Here is a 16254-nt window from a genome sequence, read left to right on the forward strand (position 1 = left end):
AAACATACATACAAGAGTAGAATTAGCGGTAAATTAATAAATACCATTATTACTAGAGAAATATATACCTACATTCTTACCTGCATTACGACTATTAATTCTACTACGTCACAGCGCTTCGGTATGTATTTTATTCTTGTAAAACTTAACTTCCTTGAACTGCTTTGGTTTGCTTTGCTTTGCTTTGCTTAGCTTGACGATAGTTCATAGAGCGAGTTGTTGACTTGTGCAATTAACACATTAATTAATCTAATTTTTGGTCCAGTGATCATGCTATTTTTCTTTCAACAAAAATCATTTCTGTGTTACTTACGATATTCTTTTCACCACGATTTTCCCGTTTGAGCTGACTGCACTAGTCATGATGAACAAAAATATTAAGAAATCACAGACAGACATAGCACTCTCATTCGTCGGTGCGAGCCCTGGACTTCAGGAAGGAAACAAAAGAAGGCACGATGGAGCGGAATGTCACAGAAGAGAGCTGTGTCGCCATAGTTACGTATCTATATTTCTCTAGTAATAATGGTATTTATCAATTTACCACCGATATTACTGTTCATTTGCGTGAAATCTATTCTTACCATCCACTTTGGGCAACGATTACAATGAAATTTCATGGACACGATTCATTCACGTAACCTGATGATTATGTTTATATCATCCACTAACGAATATATCCGGTGAAGGGGTTCTTAGTGATAGTTGTTAGGAAGAAAACGCCGGGCTATCTAATGGCGAAGTGGGAGCAAAGGAAGCTCCATTTCCAGTGGTAATCACATGGGAATGTACCCAGACTCGTTTAACAGAAAATGCAATTTGTGGAGTGGAGTCGCAGCACTAAGAAATTAAGATTCATAGAATCAGATCTGAGAATAGGACTTCCGCCTAAAGGATAATCCATTAAGGATATCTACCATCACGAAGGAACACTTCACTTTTCTAATATATTTCAATAAATCTAAATTTTAAATCAGGAGGATTATAGGCAGAAAGGAAAAGATTCTCGTGATGAATATCGGTTTCAATAATGTTCTCTTGTTCACATGCAGGTTCAAGTGAAACTGCCAAAAGGGAGAAAAAAATTACTAGAGAAGCAGAGAAGTGAATTTTCAAGGAGTGCAGCCTCTGTACAGCAGTGACAATATGTTAAAATTGGTGATGAGGTATTATTACGTACTTGAAAGTTGATGACATGAAAGAATCATCTGTGAAATTGGCGTATCTACTACACAAGTGACACAAGCAAGATATCCAATATGTTATTCTTATGCTGCACTAGCTGCTCAACCCTTCGTTGTCAGGTTGATTTTACTGCGAACACAGCGGTAATGGAGATGAGTAACGGCCGAAGATATATAGCATATTTCAAACAACAACTGGCCGGCCCCGTGGTGTAGGGGTAGCGTGCCTGCCTCTTACCCGGAGGCCCTGGGTTCGATTCCCGGCCAGGACAGGGATTTTTACCTGGACCTGAGGGCTGGTTCGAGTCCACTCAGCCTACGTGATTAGAATTGAGGAGCTGTCTGACGGCGAGATAGCAGCCCCGGTCTCGAAAGCCAAGGACAACGGCCGAGAGAAATCGTCGTGCTGACCACACGACACCTCGCAATCTGCAGGCCTTCGGGCTGAGCAGCGGTCGCTTGGTAGGCCAAGACCCTTCAAGGGCTGTAGTGCCATGGGTTTTTGTTTGTTTGTTCAAACAATAACTGCTAATGACTAATGTTAAGGGGTGCATTCCCATTCGAGCGTGTATGGTGGATATTTGTGGCTGGGCTCGAGGTTGGGTCCATGTTGGCGGCTCGACGGATAAATCGGCGATCTCCACCGGTCTGCCAACCCGTGTGTGATTGTATGGCCAACTACCAGACCGGCTCGCCGTGCTTTTGTCTGTAGCTTCATCTAGTTTTCAAGTATCTCTGAGCGAGTTCATTTGTGAAGTTAATTATCTCGAGTAACAATATGACTTTTGAGGAGAATAAGCAGTTCTAGGAAGAATTTATTGAAATGTACCGGACGAGTCCTAGTTTCCTAATAGCTGAGGAGATGTCTTCATAATTTCTCCCTGTCTTTAGAGTTATATCTAACCTTTCTTCAGCACTGATGATATCTCTCATTGCGAATCTCTTGGTTCTCAGTGCTCGGCCGAATCAACCCCAACAGTTCGGAAAAACTGCTTTTTTTTTTTTTTGCGTCGCGCCGACACAGATATGTCTTATGGTGACGATGGTATGGGAAAGGCCTAGGAAGTGTAAGGAAGTGGCCGTGGCCTTAAGTAAGGTACAGCCCCGGCATTTGCCTGGTGTGAAAATGGGAAACCACGGAAAAAGTGCTCTTCTCCATACGCAGAAAGTTCTTGTAATCTGCAGGCTCTTGTACGTGCAGAGTTCTCATGAGAAAATCGTGGTTTATCTCTAGATCATTCCTTCATCCCTACACGTTTCTTCTTTTCGTAATCAACGCACAATAATGCTGCCAAAGCTACAGCCACTTCAGAATGTTTTCCTTGGGCCGTAATGTAAACCTAGGCAATGTACATAATATTTTCAAGTCGTAGGGTACAATTACAGACCGGCGGAACGGTGCGCCAGCCGGTTCGCTAGCGAATGGTAACAGTCGAGCCAGTTGGGTTCCAGACGGGGATTTATGTCGTGAACCGGCTCGTCAACCCGCTCCAATGTGACTGGGACCCTTTATCGTTACAACAAATTTACAATTGATTGGCTTTACGTCACACCAACACAGATATGTCTTATGGGACAGGAAAGAGCTAGAAGTGCGAAGAAAGCGGCCGTGGCCTTAATTCAGGTACAGCCTTGTGTGACAATGGGAAACCACGGAAAACCATTCTTGAGTTTAGGATAGGAAGCGGCCTATCCGCAATATATAGCCTGTTACTTTTCTTATTTAGAGTTTCAACCGCACCACTGCACCGTATCACACCAACACCTTCCAGACCACGAGGCGGCAAGACGTCGATTGCAGTTTACCAGTAGATGGATAACCTTAAGGAGGTGTAAAGGTTAGTGAAGGGGAGTAATCCTTAAAGATATTTCAAATGTAAACGCAGAGTTCCAATCACTCAGAACTGAGGAAAGAGGAAATTAGGAAGATGAAAGTTCTATATTCCACATAGCAGAAGATGTTTAGTAAACCAATTGATGAACGCTGAGCAGCTCTTACTACTTCTTACCATATTTCATGTCTTAATGGTCATCTGAAGAATTACTGTCACAAAATGTGTGACGGAAGTGTAACCATAGCAACCGTGCAGGCTGTGTCTTAGGGCAAACACGGCTGCGGCTGTCTCTAGTCATGGCCTGGCCCTCACTTTGTAGCAGAGGGAAGTGGTCGCTTCATCTAGATACAAGTGGGGATAAAATCAACATTCAGCTACGTGTATGTCCAAACAATCATGAATGATTGTTGACCTACGTCACTGCGAACATTGTCTTGTAAAATTAAAGTAAGAGTAAAAAAAATGTTCACAGACTGTATGTTCTGCTGTCGTTTCAATGTTGAAAACAGCTCTTAACAGACATAGTAGGGATCCCCATACCACGAAAACTGTAAAATTAAGCAATTTCCTCAATTGTGCCGAAAGTTGAAGGGCTGAAAGACCTGGAAAGGTTTCATGTTGTGAGTCTTGGATAGCTCTATCAAAGTTAAAAAAAGTAATTTCGAAAATCACTTCCGGCCTAAATCCATTTCCTGAAAAGCCACCTAAAATCGCTTGTTTCTTTACTCGTCTTCTTTTCGATTCAAATCCTAGCCAAATTAACTTATTTTCATAATTATTTACTCCACATTGGCTCGCATTAACGCTCGTAGTAGTAACTGCTAATTTAATCGACCGGATAACGATGATTAAGAAAAGGATTCTAATTTTAGGAACAAATAAAGAATATATTTTCATATTTTATTATATCTTACTTAAAATTCGCAGCTCATAAGCCTAGGGTTTTTTCAACATTGAGTTGCTTGGATTCTTTTTAACCAATCCTTGTATCTAATAATGATCCGTATATTCCACTCGTTTTCTGCTTATTGCCAAGCAAATGAACAGTCACGTACGAGAGGTGTTGAATAAAATCGTAAATGCCTGTGATAATTTCAACATTAATTTTGAACCGTCAGCAACTGTAGCTGATTCTGAAGTAGCCACACTTAAACCATTCAGGTGTTGCTGTCATCATCTATCGTACGTTGCAGATTTCACTGGATATAAACCTGGCTGAGAAAAATTCAAATTTTAGGGCTATCTTCCGAATGTAAACTAAACAGTACTGGTACTGATCAACGGTTGCATTGGATGTTCGGTTTAGCATTGCTGTTTCCATCTCTCGAGAAAGTAGGAGATACCTTTGTAGAAGACGTAATTAACATTAAACCCAACAATCCGTACAAGTACAAGTTTTTCAGATTATTTAACAAATTTCATGGATTCTGGATCTGTATTTCCTCCAGAAATCGCATCAGAAGAACGTAAGTAATGCTTGTGAGGCACTCCACATGTGTTTTGGAGTATACATCCACATATACAACAACTTTCCCAAAGCCATCTTTCAAAGCAGACAAGCAGATACATTAAAACGAATGATACAGTTACCCACAAACCTAAATCTGCCTAAGAAATGCGTTGGCAGTATACAGAGGAATTCATTTTAAAGTAGCCCTACATACAAAGAATTATATCATGACTGCATTTCTTAAAGAGTATTTTTTGTTATTACAAGCAAGGCACATACGTTATATATATAATAAGTTATGAATATGCCCTGTTCTAATACGGGTAGGCCTATGGATATTCTAATTTCTTGACAAATGCCCTGTTCTTATAACTTATGGGTATGTATATTTTAATTTCTTGACAAATGCCCTATAGTAATTTGGGCGCGTATATTAGGTTGCATTTTAACCATACCTGTGAATGCCAAATAGGTTGACATTCATAGAGCGTCCTGTGGAATAATCATCGCGTGCAGTTGACCTATACCTAGAGATGGTCGATAAATCACTGCCTGTTACTCTGTCACCGATATTTTTCTGTCATCGATATATCAGATACGCTGTCACAGAAGTATCTGTGATAACATATAGTTTAAGTTGTGTACTTGGATCACGCTCACTGGACTTTGTAGCTCAAGGTCTATGTCCGTTTTTCATTTACTAGTTACTTACGGCGATATCAAAGGTGTTAAATCATACATTTTATCATAGTGTATTTATGAGCACAGTAGGGAGAATACCTGTCTAGCAACTCTATATGCCAATAGCTAGCTCATGTTTCATACGTAGAGCGAATCCAACAGATTAGTCCTCGGCTGGCAAATCAGGCATGTTTGAATACATAATATTTATTCGAGAAGTACTTGTCCAGTTTTCAAAATAATAACGGTGCTGAATTGGTAACTTTTGTAGATGTAAGGCTGTGTGTACAAAATAGTGTGGAACAGTTTAGAAAAAGCGAAGCTAGTACCATGATCCCAGAAAATATTAACGTCATGACACACTGCTTACTTTAAGTCCGATTATTAGCTCTTTGGTTCCATTACTGAAAGTGAAAACAAAATGTCAATATCATTAACTGTTCACGAGTTATTTGAGGTGGACAACTTTGCTGAATAGCCCTGTATATGGGAGCAATCTTTGTATTAAGTTCATAAATTTATTATTTTTAGTACTTTTATTTTTAAACCTACATTAAGTACTGTAAATAATTGGTATTCCGGAGACAGGACACAGGCAATCACATTCCGGTTGTTAATTTATTGCGCATCATGTTAACAACCTTTCCCTATACATTATTAAAACTTCAAATTATAAATGTGAATATTAGTTTTCCCACTTCTAATATCCCGAATCTTCCGAAAAATACTACCCAACTTTCTTTATTATATCAACTAGAAGCATTTCCGTACCGGCCGCCCTCGACCAAAGAGTGACCGTGATGATAGTCATATGTTCGTTCTTCCTGTGACTAAATCGCAGATAAAAGTCACAAATATTTTTGTGTCACAGATACGCCGGTCACAGTTATTCTGAAATATCGGTTAAGCTCATCTCTACCTATACCCAAAATTGACCGCCACGCGCAGTCGGGCGTTTTGAAAGAGGTAACAATGTATCTTGCGTGCAGACAGCAACCTCGGAAAAGGGAGTACTGAACAGTATTAAGCAGTGAGGTATTTTTCCATTGGTTTCCTCACTGAGCTAGACAAGGCTACTCAATCAGTAGCATCTTTTACAACATCCAGATGCACTGGTCATACTTCGAATGTCATTACTCAGCCCCACCTATGCCCAAGCAGCTTGCATAACCAAGACTGACACTTCAGTGGAAGCTACATTGAGCTCTGGTCCGTGCCAAGGGGCGAAAGATAAAATTCTGCATCAATCAGAAAATGTCCACAACCGGTATTGAGGAAGTATTATATTAAAACTACCTATAAATTAAGTAAAATATTCTGCATTGATAGTACTGACATGAAAATAAATAAGCTAAGTTGTTCGTGAGACTTTTCAGTCCACCAGACCATCATGGCGGTGCTCGATGATTCTGCCACCGAGTGTTCACTATGCTCGTAAGGAAAAGTGTTTTCTCACGTGCAGCAGTATTGTAAGGTCGTTCTTTCCAACGCTGGAACTTGACATGGAGATATGCACTACATTCAGTACAGAACTCAATGTTATACTCATGTCGCAGAGGTTTCCTAATGAATAATGCATTGATATTTGAACATGTTTTACTTTAAATAACCTTTCAGTAGAAAAATATTATACTTGCGGAACATAAGAAAAACGGTATATTTCGATACATACTTTTTAATTAAAATATTTTATGACTGGGTGTAATCTGAAAATTTGCATTACAGAAGTTAGCATGACGGAAGTGTAACCTTAGCACCACACAGACTGTGATGTAAAGTATTGTTACCTAGCAACCGTGCAGGCTGTGATGTAAAGTATTGTTACCTAGCAACCGTGCAGGCTGTGATGTAAAATATGGATGGAGAGCGAGTTAATATTACCTAGCAACTGGCTGTGCTGGTCACCTGAAATTAGCGGCCGTTGATGGATGTCCATGACCATGAGACTTCCTTAGGATCATTTGATTTTAGCAAAGGGAAAAGTGGTTTCTCATTTGAAATATATTATTATATTTTTATTCAAGTATATTATTATTTAATACATTGTAGGCCACCACATCGTCCTCCTCGGCGATATTACAGCATCTTTCATCTCCACCTCCCTTTATGGCTCCCGCTTCTCATATTATTTTCCTTTACGTTATCTGTCCCATTTCGATGGTTATCCTATCTACCTGATCCGTATGGCACTTTTGTACCCTATAAAAACATGCATGACAACCACGAGCATCTTCGCCTCGTCCGTTGATTAATATTTCAATGTGAACCATGTTTTACGCTTTTAAAGTTTCATGAACTACTGTATTTCCCAATACACAGTATCAAGATTCATATTGAGCAGTTCTAAATGAATGAAATAATAGTTATTAGGGGAAGAAATTATTTCATATGCATGGGGTGCACTCACCTCTCCTCCCGAAGAATGGCCAGCGAAGGCTCAGGAAAGACGCCCTCCGCCACACACGTGACGTTCACGGCCGAGTTATCCTTCTGCTTGGTCTGTGTCACTTCTAGACTCTTCTCGGGGACTGTAACACAATAATTTGAGATCATGAACATTCCTATTTAAAGGTACAGATAAATATGTCAAAATACTCTAGTAAACGAGGTAAGAACCCTAAAAATGGAAAACTCTGCCATATAATTTTTTCTCTATAAAGTACTTTGGTTTATTATTCATTATAAAATTCATTTCAGAAAAATTGAAATTTACTAAGTTATAATTAAAAGTTATTTCATTCCTCTCATACATTTGTTAAAATCAAGTGTTAGACAAGTGTGTAGCTCATATTTATGTGTGGAGAGAGCTTAATAAAATTATGTACGTTCGTGAAATTGTCATAAAATACGGCTACTAGAAGAAATGCTTGGTGTATAATTCATTGCTTCATTGTACGATTATACTGGCGCATCGTATTATGTAAGTGCTGGCAGATACACATTTCTCAGAAAGAAAATAAGCTGCAAATACAATATTTCTTGTGGGAATCCACATGGAAGGTGAATTATATTCTCATAATAACTAAAATTAAATCTGAAATCACATATAAATGCGAGGAACAAACAATACTTTGCGCTCATTCATATTTTGAGCGACTATACATAATGTTTTTATGGTAATATTTGGCAGTATTTGATGGTGCTCAAATATGTCATAATCGTGTCGACAGGTTTACTATCACGTAAAAGAACCTCAGCGAGACCCAACTATACCTCAGTAGTTAGTGGGTCATGAAACATGGCTCTTCCTACTTTTAAGTTTCGTACGTTTCAATGTTTCCTTTCTTTCTCTTAAGTTGTAATGCTGAAAGAGGGTAGTTATCTTGATATAATTCTCCTTAAAAGATGTCACCTTGAACCCTGTTCTCTGTGGTAATTTTTCTTCAAATATGAGAATTAAACATTTGTTATTTTCGTACAGTGTTCATTCAGCATCCAATATTGAACTAAGATGTTAGTCTACCAGACTCTACATTTCAATATATATATATATGTATATTTACAAGTTGCTTTATGTCGCACCGACACAGATAGGTCTTATGGTGACGATGGGATAGGAATCGCCAGTGGCCTTAATTAAGGTACAGCCTCATTCATTTGACTGGTGTGAAAATGGGAAACCACGGAAAACCATCTTCACGGCTGCTGGCAGCGGTGGTTCGAGCCCACTATCGCCTGAATGCAATCTCTCAGCACACTATATGTACACTCACAACAGAATTGGTTCTCTGTCCTTTGCCGGTATCCAGTCGAACTCTCGCGCGCATTTCAAGAGACGACGTTCACTCGCAGCAGCTGGAGACGAGAGACTACCCTTCGGCGTCAGACACAGTAGAACGAACAGTCACTTCAAGATTTTAAAAAAATGTACTCTTTGCACTGGTTTGCTCAACTGCACTGAACCGCTGACTGACTGACTGGCTGTAAATTCCATCGGAGTACTCTCCCACACGTTAGTCCACCCAGTGTTTGCAGACAGCACTCTCACTGAACTCTACTGAACCCAAACTGAACCACTGATTATTCAGGTTGTCGAGAACGGCACTCTTCGAATCCAAACGCTCTGGGTTCACATTTTAGTTCTCTCTCACACTGCTTGGAGGCCTTCGTTGAGTTAACGGGTAGCGAGAGTGTGGTAGCCGAGGGGGCTGGCCTTGCGCGCTCGTCTACGTCCTGATTGGTTTGCTAGGCAGCGATCGTCAGGGTACTAACTTCGTGACGTAAACCGCGCATTTGCGCATCCCAATATCTTAATTTAAAATAGTGGAAACCACCACAAGATATCGCATCTCCGCAAGAATAGTAACATACCTCAATCATGAACGTTTTCTAGAAAAAACACGTTTAAAAGGTTAAGACACCATATAAAATCAAGGATAATATTTTATCAGACTATTGCTACATGATACAATTTGCACATATTACATCACATTTTCATAGAGTTCAATGATATAATTCACAACTAAGCAGTGTCAATATTCTTGATGACGATGATGATGATGATGCTTGTTGTTTTAAGGGGCCTAACATCGAAGGTCATGGCCCCGTCAATATTCTTGACTGGCGATATTAAATATTCTGAAATGGTATAAAGGCATTTGTGATCTTTCGCAAGAAAGGAATTAGTTACATTTATGACCGTTTTCTAAATCGAAAGAGTGATTACTTTTGCATCATGCTGCATATCATAATTAAAAATTGATATTTTTTGAGCTGTGCCACTACTATTGTAGGGGTGCGTTATATACGTAGGCTATATTATATATTATTATACTTTCTATGCTTATAAATGTCATATGATAAACATAATTGACCAACTGACTAACTAAATGACCGTGAATTCCAAGGATTATTCTCCCACGCAGTACTCGACCCGGTCTTCACACACAGCACTCCACCTGAACTCCACTGAACCCAAACTACACAACTGACTGAGTACTCCAAAAGTGGCCCTTTCAACAGCTCTCATTCTTATCTAGAGTGTTTCTGAAAGAATCCACTTTTCCCTTTGCGATAATCAAATGATCATTAATATCACAGTCTGCATGGTTGCTAGGTAACATTGTCTGACCATCCAACCATAACTTACATCACAGTCTGCACGGTTGCTGGGTAAAATTGTCTGACCATCCAACCATAACATACATCACAGTCTGCATGGTTGCTAGGTAACATTGTCTGACCATCCAACCATAACTTACATCACAGTCTGCACGGTTGCTAGGTAACATTGTCTGACCATCCAACCATAACTTAAATCACTGCCTGTACGTTGCTAGGTAACATTGTCTGACCATCCAACCATAACTTACATCACAGTCTGCACGGTTGCTAGGTAACATTGTCTGACCATCCAACCATGACTTAAATCACTGCCTGTACGTTTGCTAGGTAACATTGTCTGACCATTCAACCATAACTTACATCACAGTGTGCACGGTTGCTAGGTAACAATGTCTGACCATCCAACCATAACTTACATCACTGCCTGTACGGTTGCTAGGTAACAATGTCTGACCATTAATCCATACCTTAAATCACTGCGTTCGCGGTTGCTAGGTAAAAATGTCTGACCATTCATCCATACCTTAAATCACTGCCTGCGCGGTTGCTAGGTAAAATTGTCTGTCCATTCATCGATATCTTAAATCACTGCCTGCACGTTTGCTATGGTTACACTTCCGTCATACGTTTTGTCGCGTCACGTCACACAAATTTTCGTATGACCCCCAGCCATAAGACATATTTATGTCAAAAAATGCAATAACTGCAAATATTTCCGTTACAGTATTATTCTACTTTTATGATATGCAGCTTGTCGATATAGAAGCATTTTAACGGAGAAATTTAACACTGCATGTTTCCGTCCTCTTAATGCTGCTACGCCACAATATGAAAAAAGAAAAGAAAGAAAAACCACAGCCTGTTTCCAGTCATTTGACCGGGTTAGGAATGGAATCAATGGAACCCCTATCTAGCGGCGAGGATAAGAATTGTGCCGGCTGAGAAGTCTCTCGCACTCCTCTGGGGCAATGATTAATGAATGGCAGATGAAATGATATTGGAGAGTGTTGCTAGAATGAAAGATGACACGGTAAATCCGAGTACCCGGAGAAAATCCTGTCCCGCCTCCGCTTTGTCCAGCACAAATCTCACATGGAGTGACCGGAATTTGAACCACTGAACCCAGCGGGGAGAGGCCGGTGTGCTGTTGGAACGCCACTATATACTAATCAATAATATTATGACTTGCGAACAACCTCGCTTTTTCCAAATTTATATACTGCGTTTAGAAAAATATTTTGGGCCGTTTTATACAATGTCGTAGCATTCAAACAAAGAGACAGACATACAAAAATGTACTGAACCAACTATCGACGTTTGTATATCTAATTTCAGACATAATACAAGTTCACTTTTTAGTTGCTTTACGTCGCACCGACACAGGCAGGTCTTATGGCGACAATTGGACAGGGAAGGCCTAGGAGCGGGAAGGAAGTGGCCATGGCCTTAATTAATGTATGACCTACAGCCCGGTGGGAAAATGGGAAACCACGGAAAACCATCTTCAGAGCTACCAACAGTGGGTTGGAGCCCACTATCTCGCGGATTCAAGCTCACAGCTGCGCGCACCTAAAAGCACGCCCAAATCGTCCGGTCATACATAATGCTTAAGTTATTTAAGTCATGTGTATAGTCGAAATAAAAAGTACCGATGCAGATTATGAAATAGTTTAGCACTGGACTAGCTCATGCATTTGATCTGCTGTCTGAAAACGTTCTCATTTGAATTGTGTATTGTTTTGATAAGGGTTGGCTACTTGCCTAAGGTAATATTCGTTGTCTGTAAGTGAAGCTCACTTTAGAGGGAAGAGTTTATCGACAAAGTGGTATTCTGAAAGAATATCACAAGCTACGGTCGTAACTTCCGCTTTAGAGGCTTCCCCTGAAGGCAAGCAGCTTCTGTGATTCTTGTCGATTCAGATAAAGCCGATGTTCTCAAATATTGATCAAGTCTTGGGATGAGGCAACTCGGGAACAGGTGTATGAGCACAGTAATATGGGCCATCACAACATGTATGTATTGCGTTTGGAGTTCAACTGAATATACCGTCTGCTTTTAAACCAAGTTCAGTCTCTGCATCTGGAGAGAACACAAGAAATTTGTGGGCATGACGGCGGAAATCTCAATAAATTTTCAGCAAAACTCCATTTCCTCCATATACAAGGAGTAGGAAACAACGTGAACCGAGTATATGGGCGCTGGAGCGTTGGTCATACTGATAGGCAATTTGAAAACATCACGTGGATCCTGCTACTACTGTCAGTTGTTGAAGTTAGCCAATCAGATCGCTTCGCGGGTGATTTCAGGTGGGCTTTAAAAGGATGTGTTGCTAAATCTGCACATGACTTGGTCGGTTTCGATAACCATGCTGATAAATGAGCTTCAAACACTAGCACACCATGGGATTCAGCCAAAGCCACCGTAGCGTGCTTGGTATTGGCCGAGTCTACCAGCAGGGACGTGCTTATTCAAGTGCCTCCATGGACAAGTTTATTTTTTTCTGTTGGCGCTCTCAGGCAGGCCGTAAGCAGTAGATTTAGCAACACCGCCAGCAAAGCCTATCTGAAATCTCCCGCGAAGTGATCTGATTGGCTACCTTCAGCAGCTGATAAAATGACAACGGCACAAGATATCGACATATTTTTTCAAATTGCTTATCAGTATGACCAACGCTCTAACGCTCATATGCCCGGTTCACATTGTTTCCGACCGCCCTTTACTTACACACAGGTGGGGAATTTACTACTCGATACTGACAATGTATCTCAAATATGCTAATTAACCCCAGAAATCTAAGGCGGAGTCAGGAATTGCGCAGCCGCCATTCTCTTGTTCAGGTCCCTCACAGGAGGAGTAGGGAGGTGAATTGCTACAATGTAAATTCAGTCTACAGTATTCCACTGTTCGAGTAGTCCTGTTTTCAAAAGAACGACCAAACTTGAAGTAAGAATACCAATTTTATTGACCTCTGCATAGAATGGGGAATGCCATATCCCACCTTACCAGAAGAGTTACCCTATTTATCTGTTCTTCCCGTTATTATTTTGTTTTTGTAATGTGAATAGTACGTAAACCTATCTTCGATCTTCGAAATTACTGTCTACAAAGTAATTGGAAATTTTAAATGGGCTATTAACAGATCATGAATAAACGTTAAACATTCCACGTTTTATAACGCACTGAATGGAATCAAAACATGTATTCTTCTTCTTCTGTTCGATTTTGGCCACTATGGACCACAGAGTAACAACTGCGGTATCCTGGATCATCTCTTCCCTCCCCTGGATTTGATCTTCTGCCAATATAGCTTCATTCGTTGGCTTATCTGCTTCCTTATTTCTTCTGAAAAAAATCTCTTTTGAATATTTTTTCTCGCCTTCTTCTTGGAAGCCTCTGAAGTCTTAAAAAAATTGTCGAAAGTGGTTCCTGCTTTGGATGTCTTCATGACTAATGCCAATTCTCTCCATATCAGCATTTAACTCCATAAAACACCAGGGAACAATTTTTTAACCTTCGAAATGTGTAACGAGTTTTCTAGTCAGACTTTCTTGATTCATACGTAGAAGATGTCAGTAAAATTGTATTCGTCTCTTCTTCATCGACTCTGTAATTCCCTCAGTCTCTTTGTTAGGTCTTAATCTTCTTTGTCCACCAACATATATACGTGCCAGAACCTTCCTTTCTTTCTTCTCCAGTTGTTCCAGCAATCCTCTGCTTGTTAAATCCAAGGTCTCAGCAGCGTATAGTCCTTCTGGTTTGATCACTTTGTTATAGTGCCTTAGTTTTGTATGGTATTATTTCCTTACAAACCAATTTAATGCAGTTGTAGCTTTCAGTTGTAATTTGGAGTCTATGGATCTGAGTACTCTTGAAAAAGTCCGAAACACTGGAGTAGAAAGATTCATCCCAACATTAAAGGTTGTCTTCGTGGCTTATTCATTGTGACACTGAAGGCTAAATTTATAGTAAAGTGTCTCCAATTAAGAACGAATGATATTCCCTTATTCACAGGTGTTAAATATATTCTTGGAATAAAACAATTTCTTCCTAAAGCTGAACCCGTCTGATTTTCTGCATGAAACGGTATTTTTGACTAGCTTCCGTAGACTCAATGTCGTTTCATTGCACATACCAGCTTTATTAAACTCACATCTAGATAGGAGTCAATGTCAACGTATGTTATTTGGTCACCATTAAAACTATTCAGAACCTATTGATTGACGATGATATATTGTCTGTTTCTTGGGGGGAAATGTTGGTAGTTTGGAAAACATCGTGCTCCCACTTAAATGAAAAGAAGAACCAAGTGAATCTCGTAGAAAGTTTTTAAATCTGGTTTTGTTGAATCGCGATGGTCTCATTTGGCCTAGTTCTCCATTTCCAAGTTTTAGAAGCCCTTTTTTGAAGTTAAACCTTAATTTTGGGCCATAAGGTACAATATTTAAAACTTGACTGGACAACAGCGGTCTTGTAACAGTGAGAAATTACTGCCAGGCACTGTCGCAAATCTGTACCAAGCAAGATCACTTTTCTAGTGAAAGGTAATTTGTGATTAAAAGTAGCTGATCTACTGCTGTAAGAGCGTAATGGGGAGCAATGGTTGCCTCCTCCCATATGATCAACTTAGCCTGTCTTATGTACTCCACGTTTTCTGACATTCTTATGTTAGGTCTGTGAATTTAGAGCCATTACTCTCTCTTTCCCGTGACTAAACTTCACTCAAATCATCTTTCTCCAAATGCATCGATATATATTCTGTTGTTTGACTCCGTAACTGCATATTTTATATTTACCACTTTGGCTTTGTTTACTTTTTTTGTCTTCCTCGTGGAATTTTATCACGTTGGATGGTCGGCTCATTTTAAATTTGCTGATTTAACACACGAAATTAATACAACCTTTGACGATCGTATGTTCTTTTCAGAACTGGAAAACATTCAACTCTCACTTGGGTTAAAAAGAAACGAGTGAATCTCATGGAATATTTTTTGAAATCCGGTTTCTTAATCTCGACACTGCCATTTGGCCTAGTTCTCTATTTTCGAAATTTAGAAGCCCTTCAGAGAATTTAAATAATATTTTTGAGCCATAGGTAAAATATTTAAAACTTGACTGGATAGCAGCTGTTCTGTAACAGTGAGGAATTCATTCATGGACGTCATGTTCTCCAGACGGATTTCTGCTGACGTATTTGTGGACGTCGCGGATGCAAGCTCATCGCTGTGCAGCCCTAACCGCGTAGCGAACTCGCCTGGTAGTACTCTCTCCTTAGGCATATCTTTATTTGAGAAAACAGAGATGTTTTCTATTTTGTCACTCAACCATTCAGAATTGGGCCAAGCATTTTTAAGTGTAAACCTGGAATTCCGACAGAGGTTCTCGATCTCATTATGGCTAAAGACAGAAACATTTAAGCACTTAGAGAAGATAGCAGTTATCAACTTCGAGGAAACGAAATTAATATACTGTAGATGGTCTTGTGGTAAGATTAATCTGATGACGTGATTTTAGGTCCACATAATTCCCTGAAATTCACAACAAAATAATATCGATGTTTGTCAGAACAAAAACATTCATTAGGATTAGACGAACCAGAAAAGATATATGGACAGTTTACGGAAGTATGCTGTGAAGAAGAATCTTCTCTGGGTAGCATTATCATCCTTTAAGAAGCGTTAATGTCTAATCTCCAATAGAACATAAGTCTAGGCGTATAACAAAATATTCTAAAATTATTGCATTTCCTGTAACATACAGTACATGCCATATAACTCGTATGTTTCTATGTTTTGAAGTTGCGATAATTATAAAGTATTGGATACTAATTGAGGACTGGAAATTCCAAAGGGGCTAAGTACCATTTTTGTGAAAAACGAGATTTTGCTGCCTGTAGGAGGTATGTGTCGAGGCCAATGCCTGAAGAAATGTTCCAAGTCCGTACGTGCTCCTGTTAGTTTCCTCTGACTGCTCCTAGATTGCGCGGGTGGCACATCCAACGCATGATGAATGTCGATAGGGGCCACGTCCACCATAGAGTTA

The 16254-nt window shown here is 39.8% G+C and overlaps 1 protein-coding gene across 1 annotated transcript in view; it reads right to left on the reverse strand.

Annotated features, from left to right (window-relative positions):
* Positions 1 to 16254, reverse strand: part of LOC136877672 (uncharacterized) — an 814069-nt gene that overhangs the window by 650057 nt on the left and 147758 nt on the right. The window contains exon 3 of the mRNA XM_068228698.1: positions 7558 to 7678. Coding sequence (XP_068084799.1) covers positions 7558 to 7678 — 121 coding nt within the window. The remainder of the gene's footprint in view (positions 1 to 7557; positions 7679 to 16254) is intronic.

This window comes from Anabrus simplex, chromosome 7 (genome assembly GCF_040414725.1).
Source record: "Anabrus simplex isolate iqAnaSimp1 chromosome 7, ASM4041472v1, whole genome shotgun sequence".
Classification (NCBI taxonomy): domain Eukaryota; kingdom Metazoa; phylum Arthropoda; class Insecta; order Orthoptera; family Tettigoniidae; genus Anabrus; species Anabrus simplex.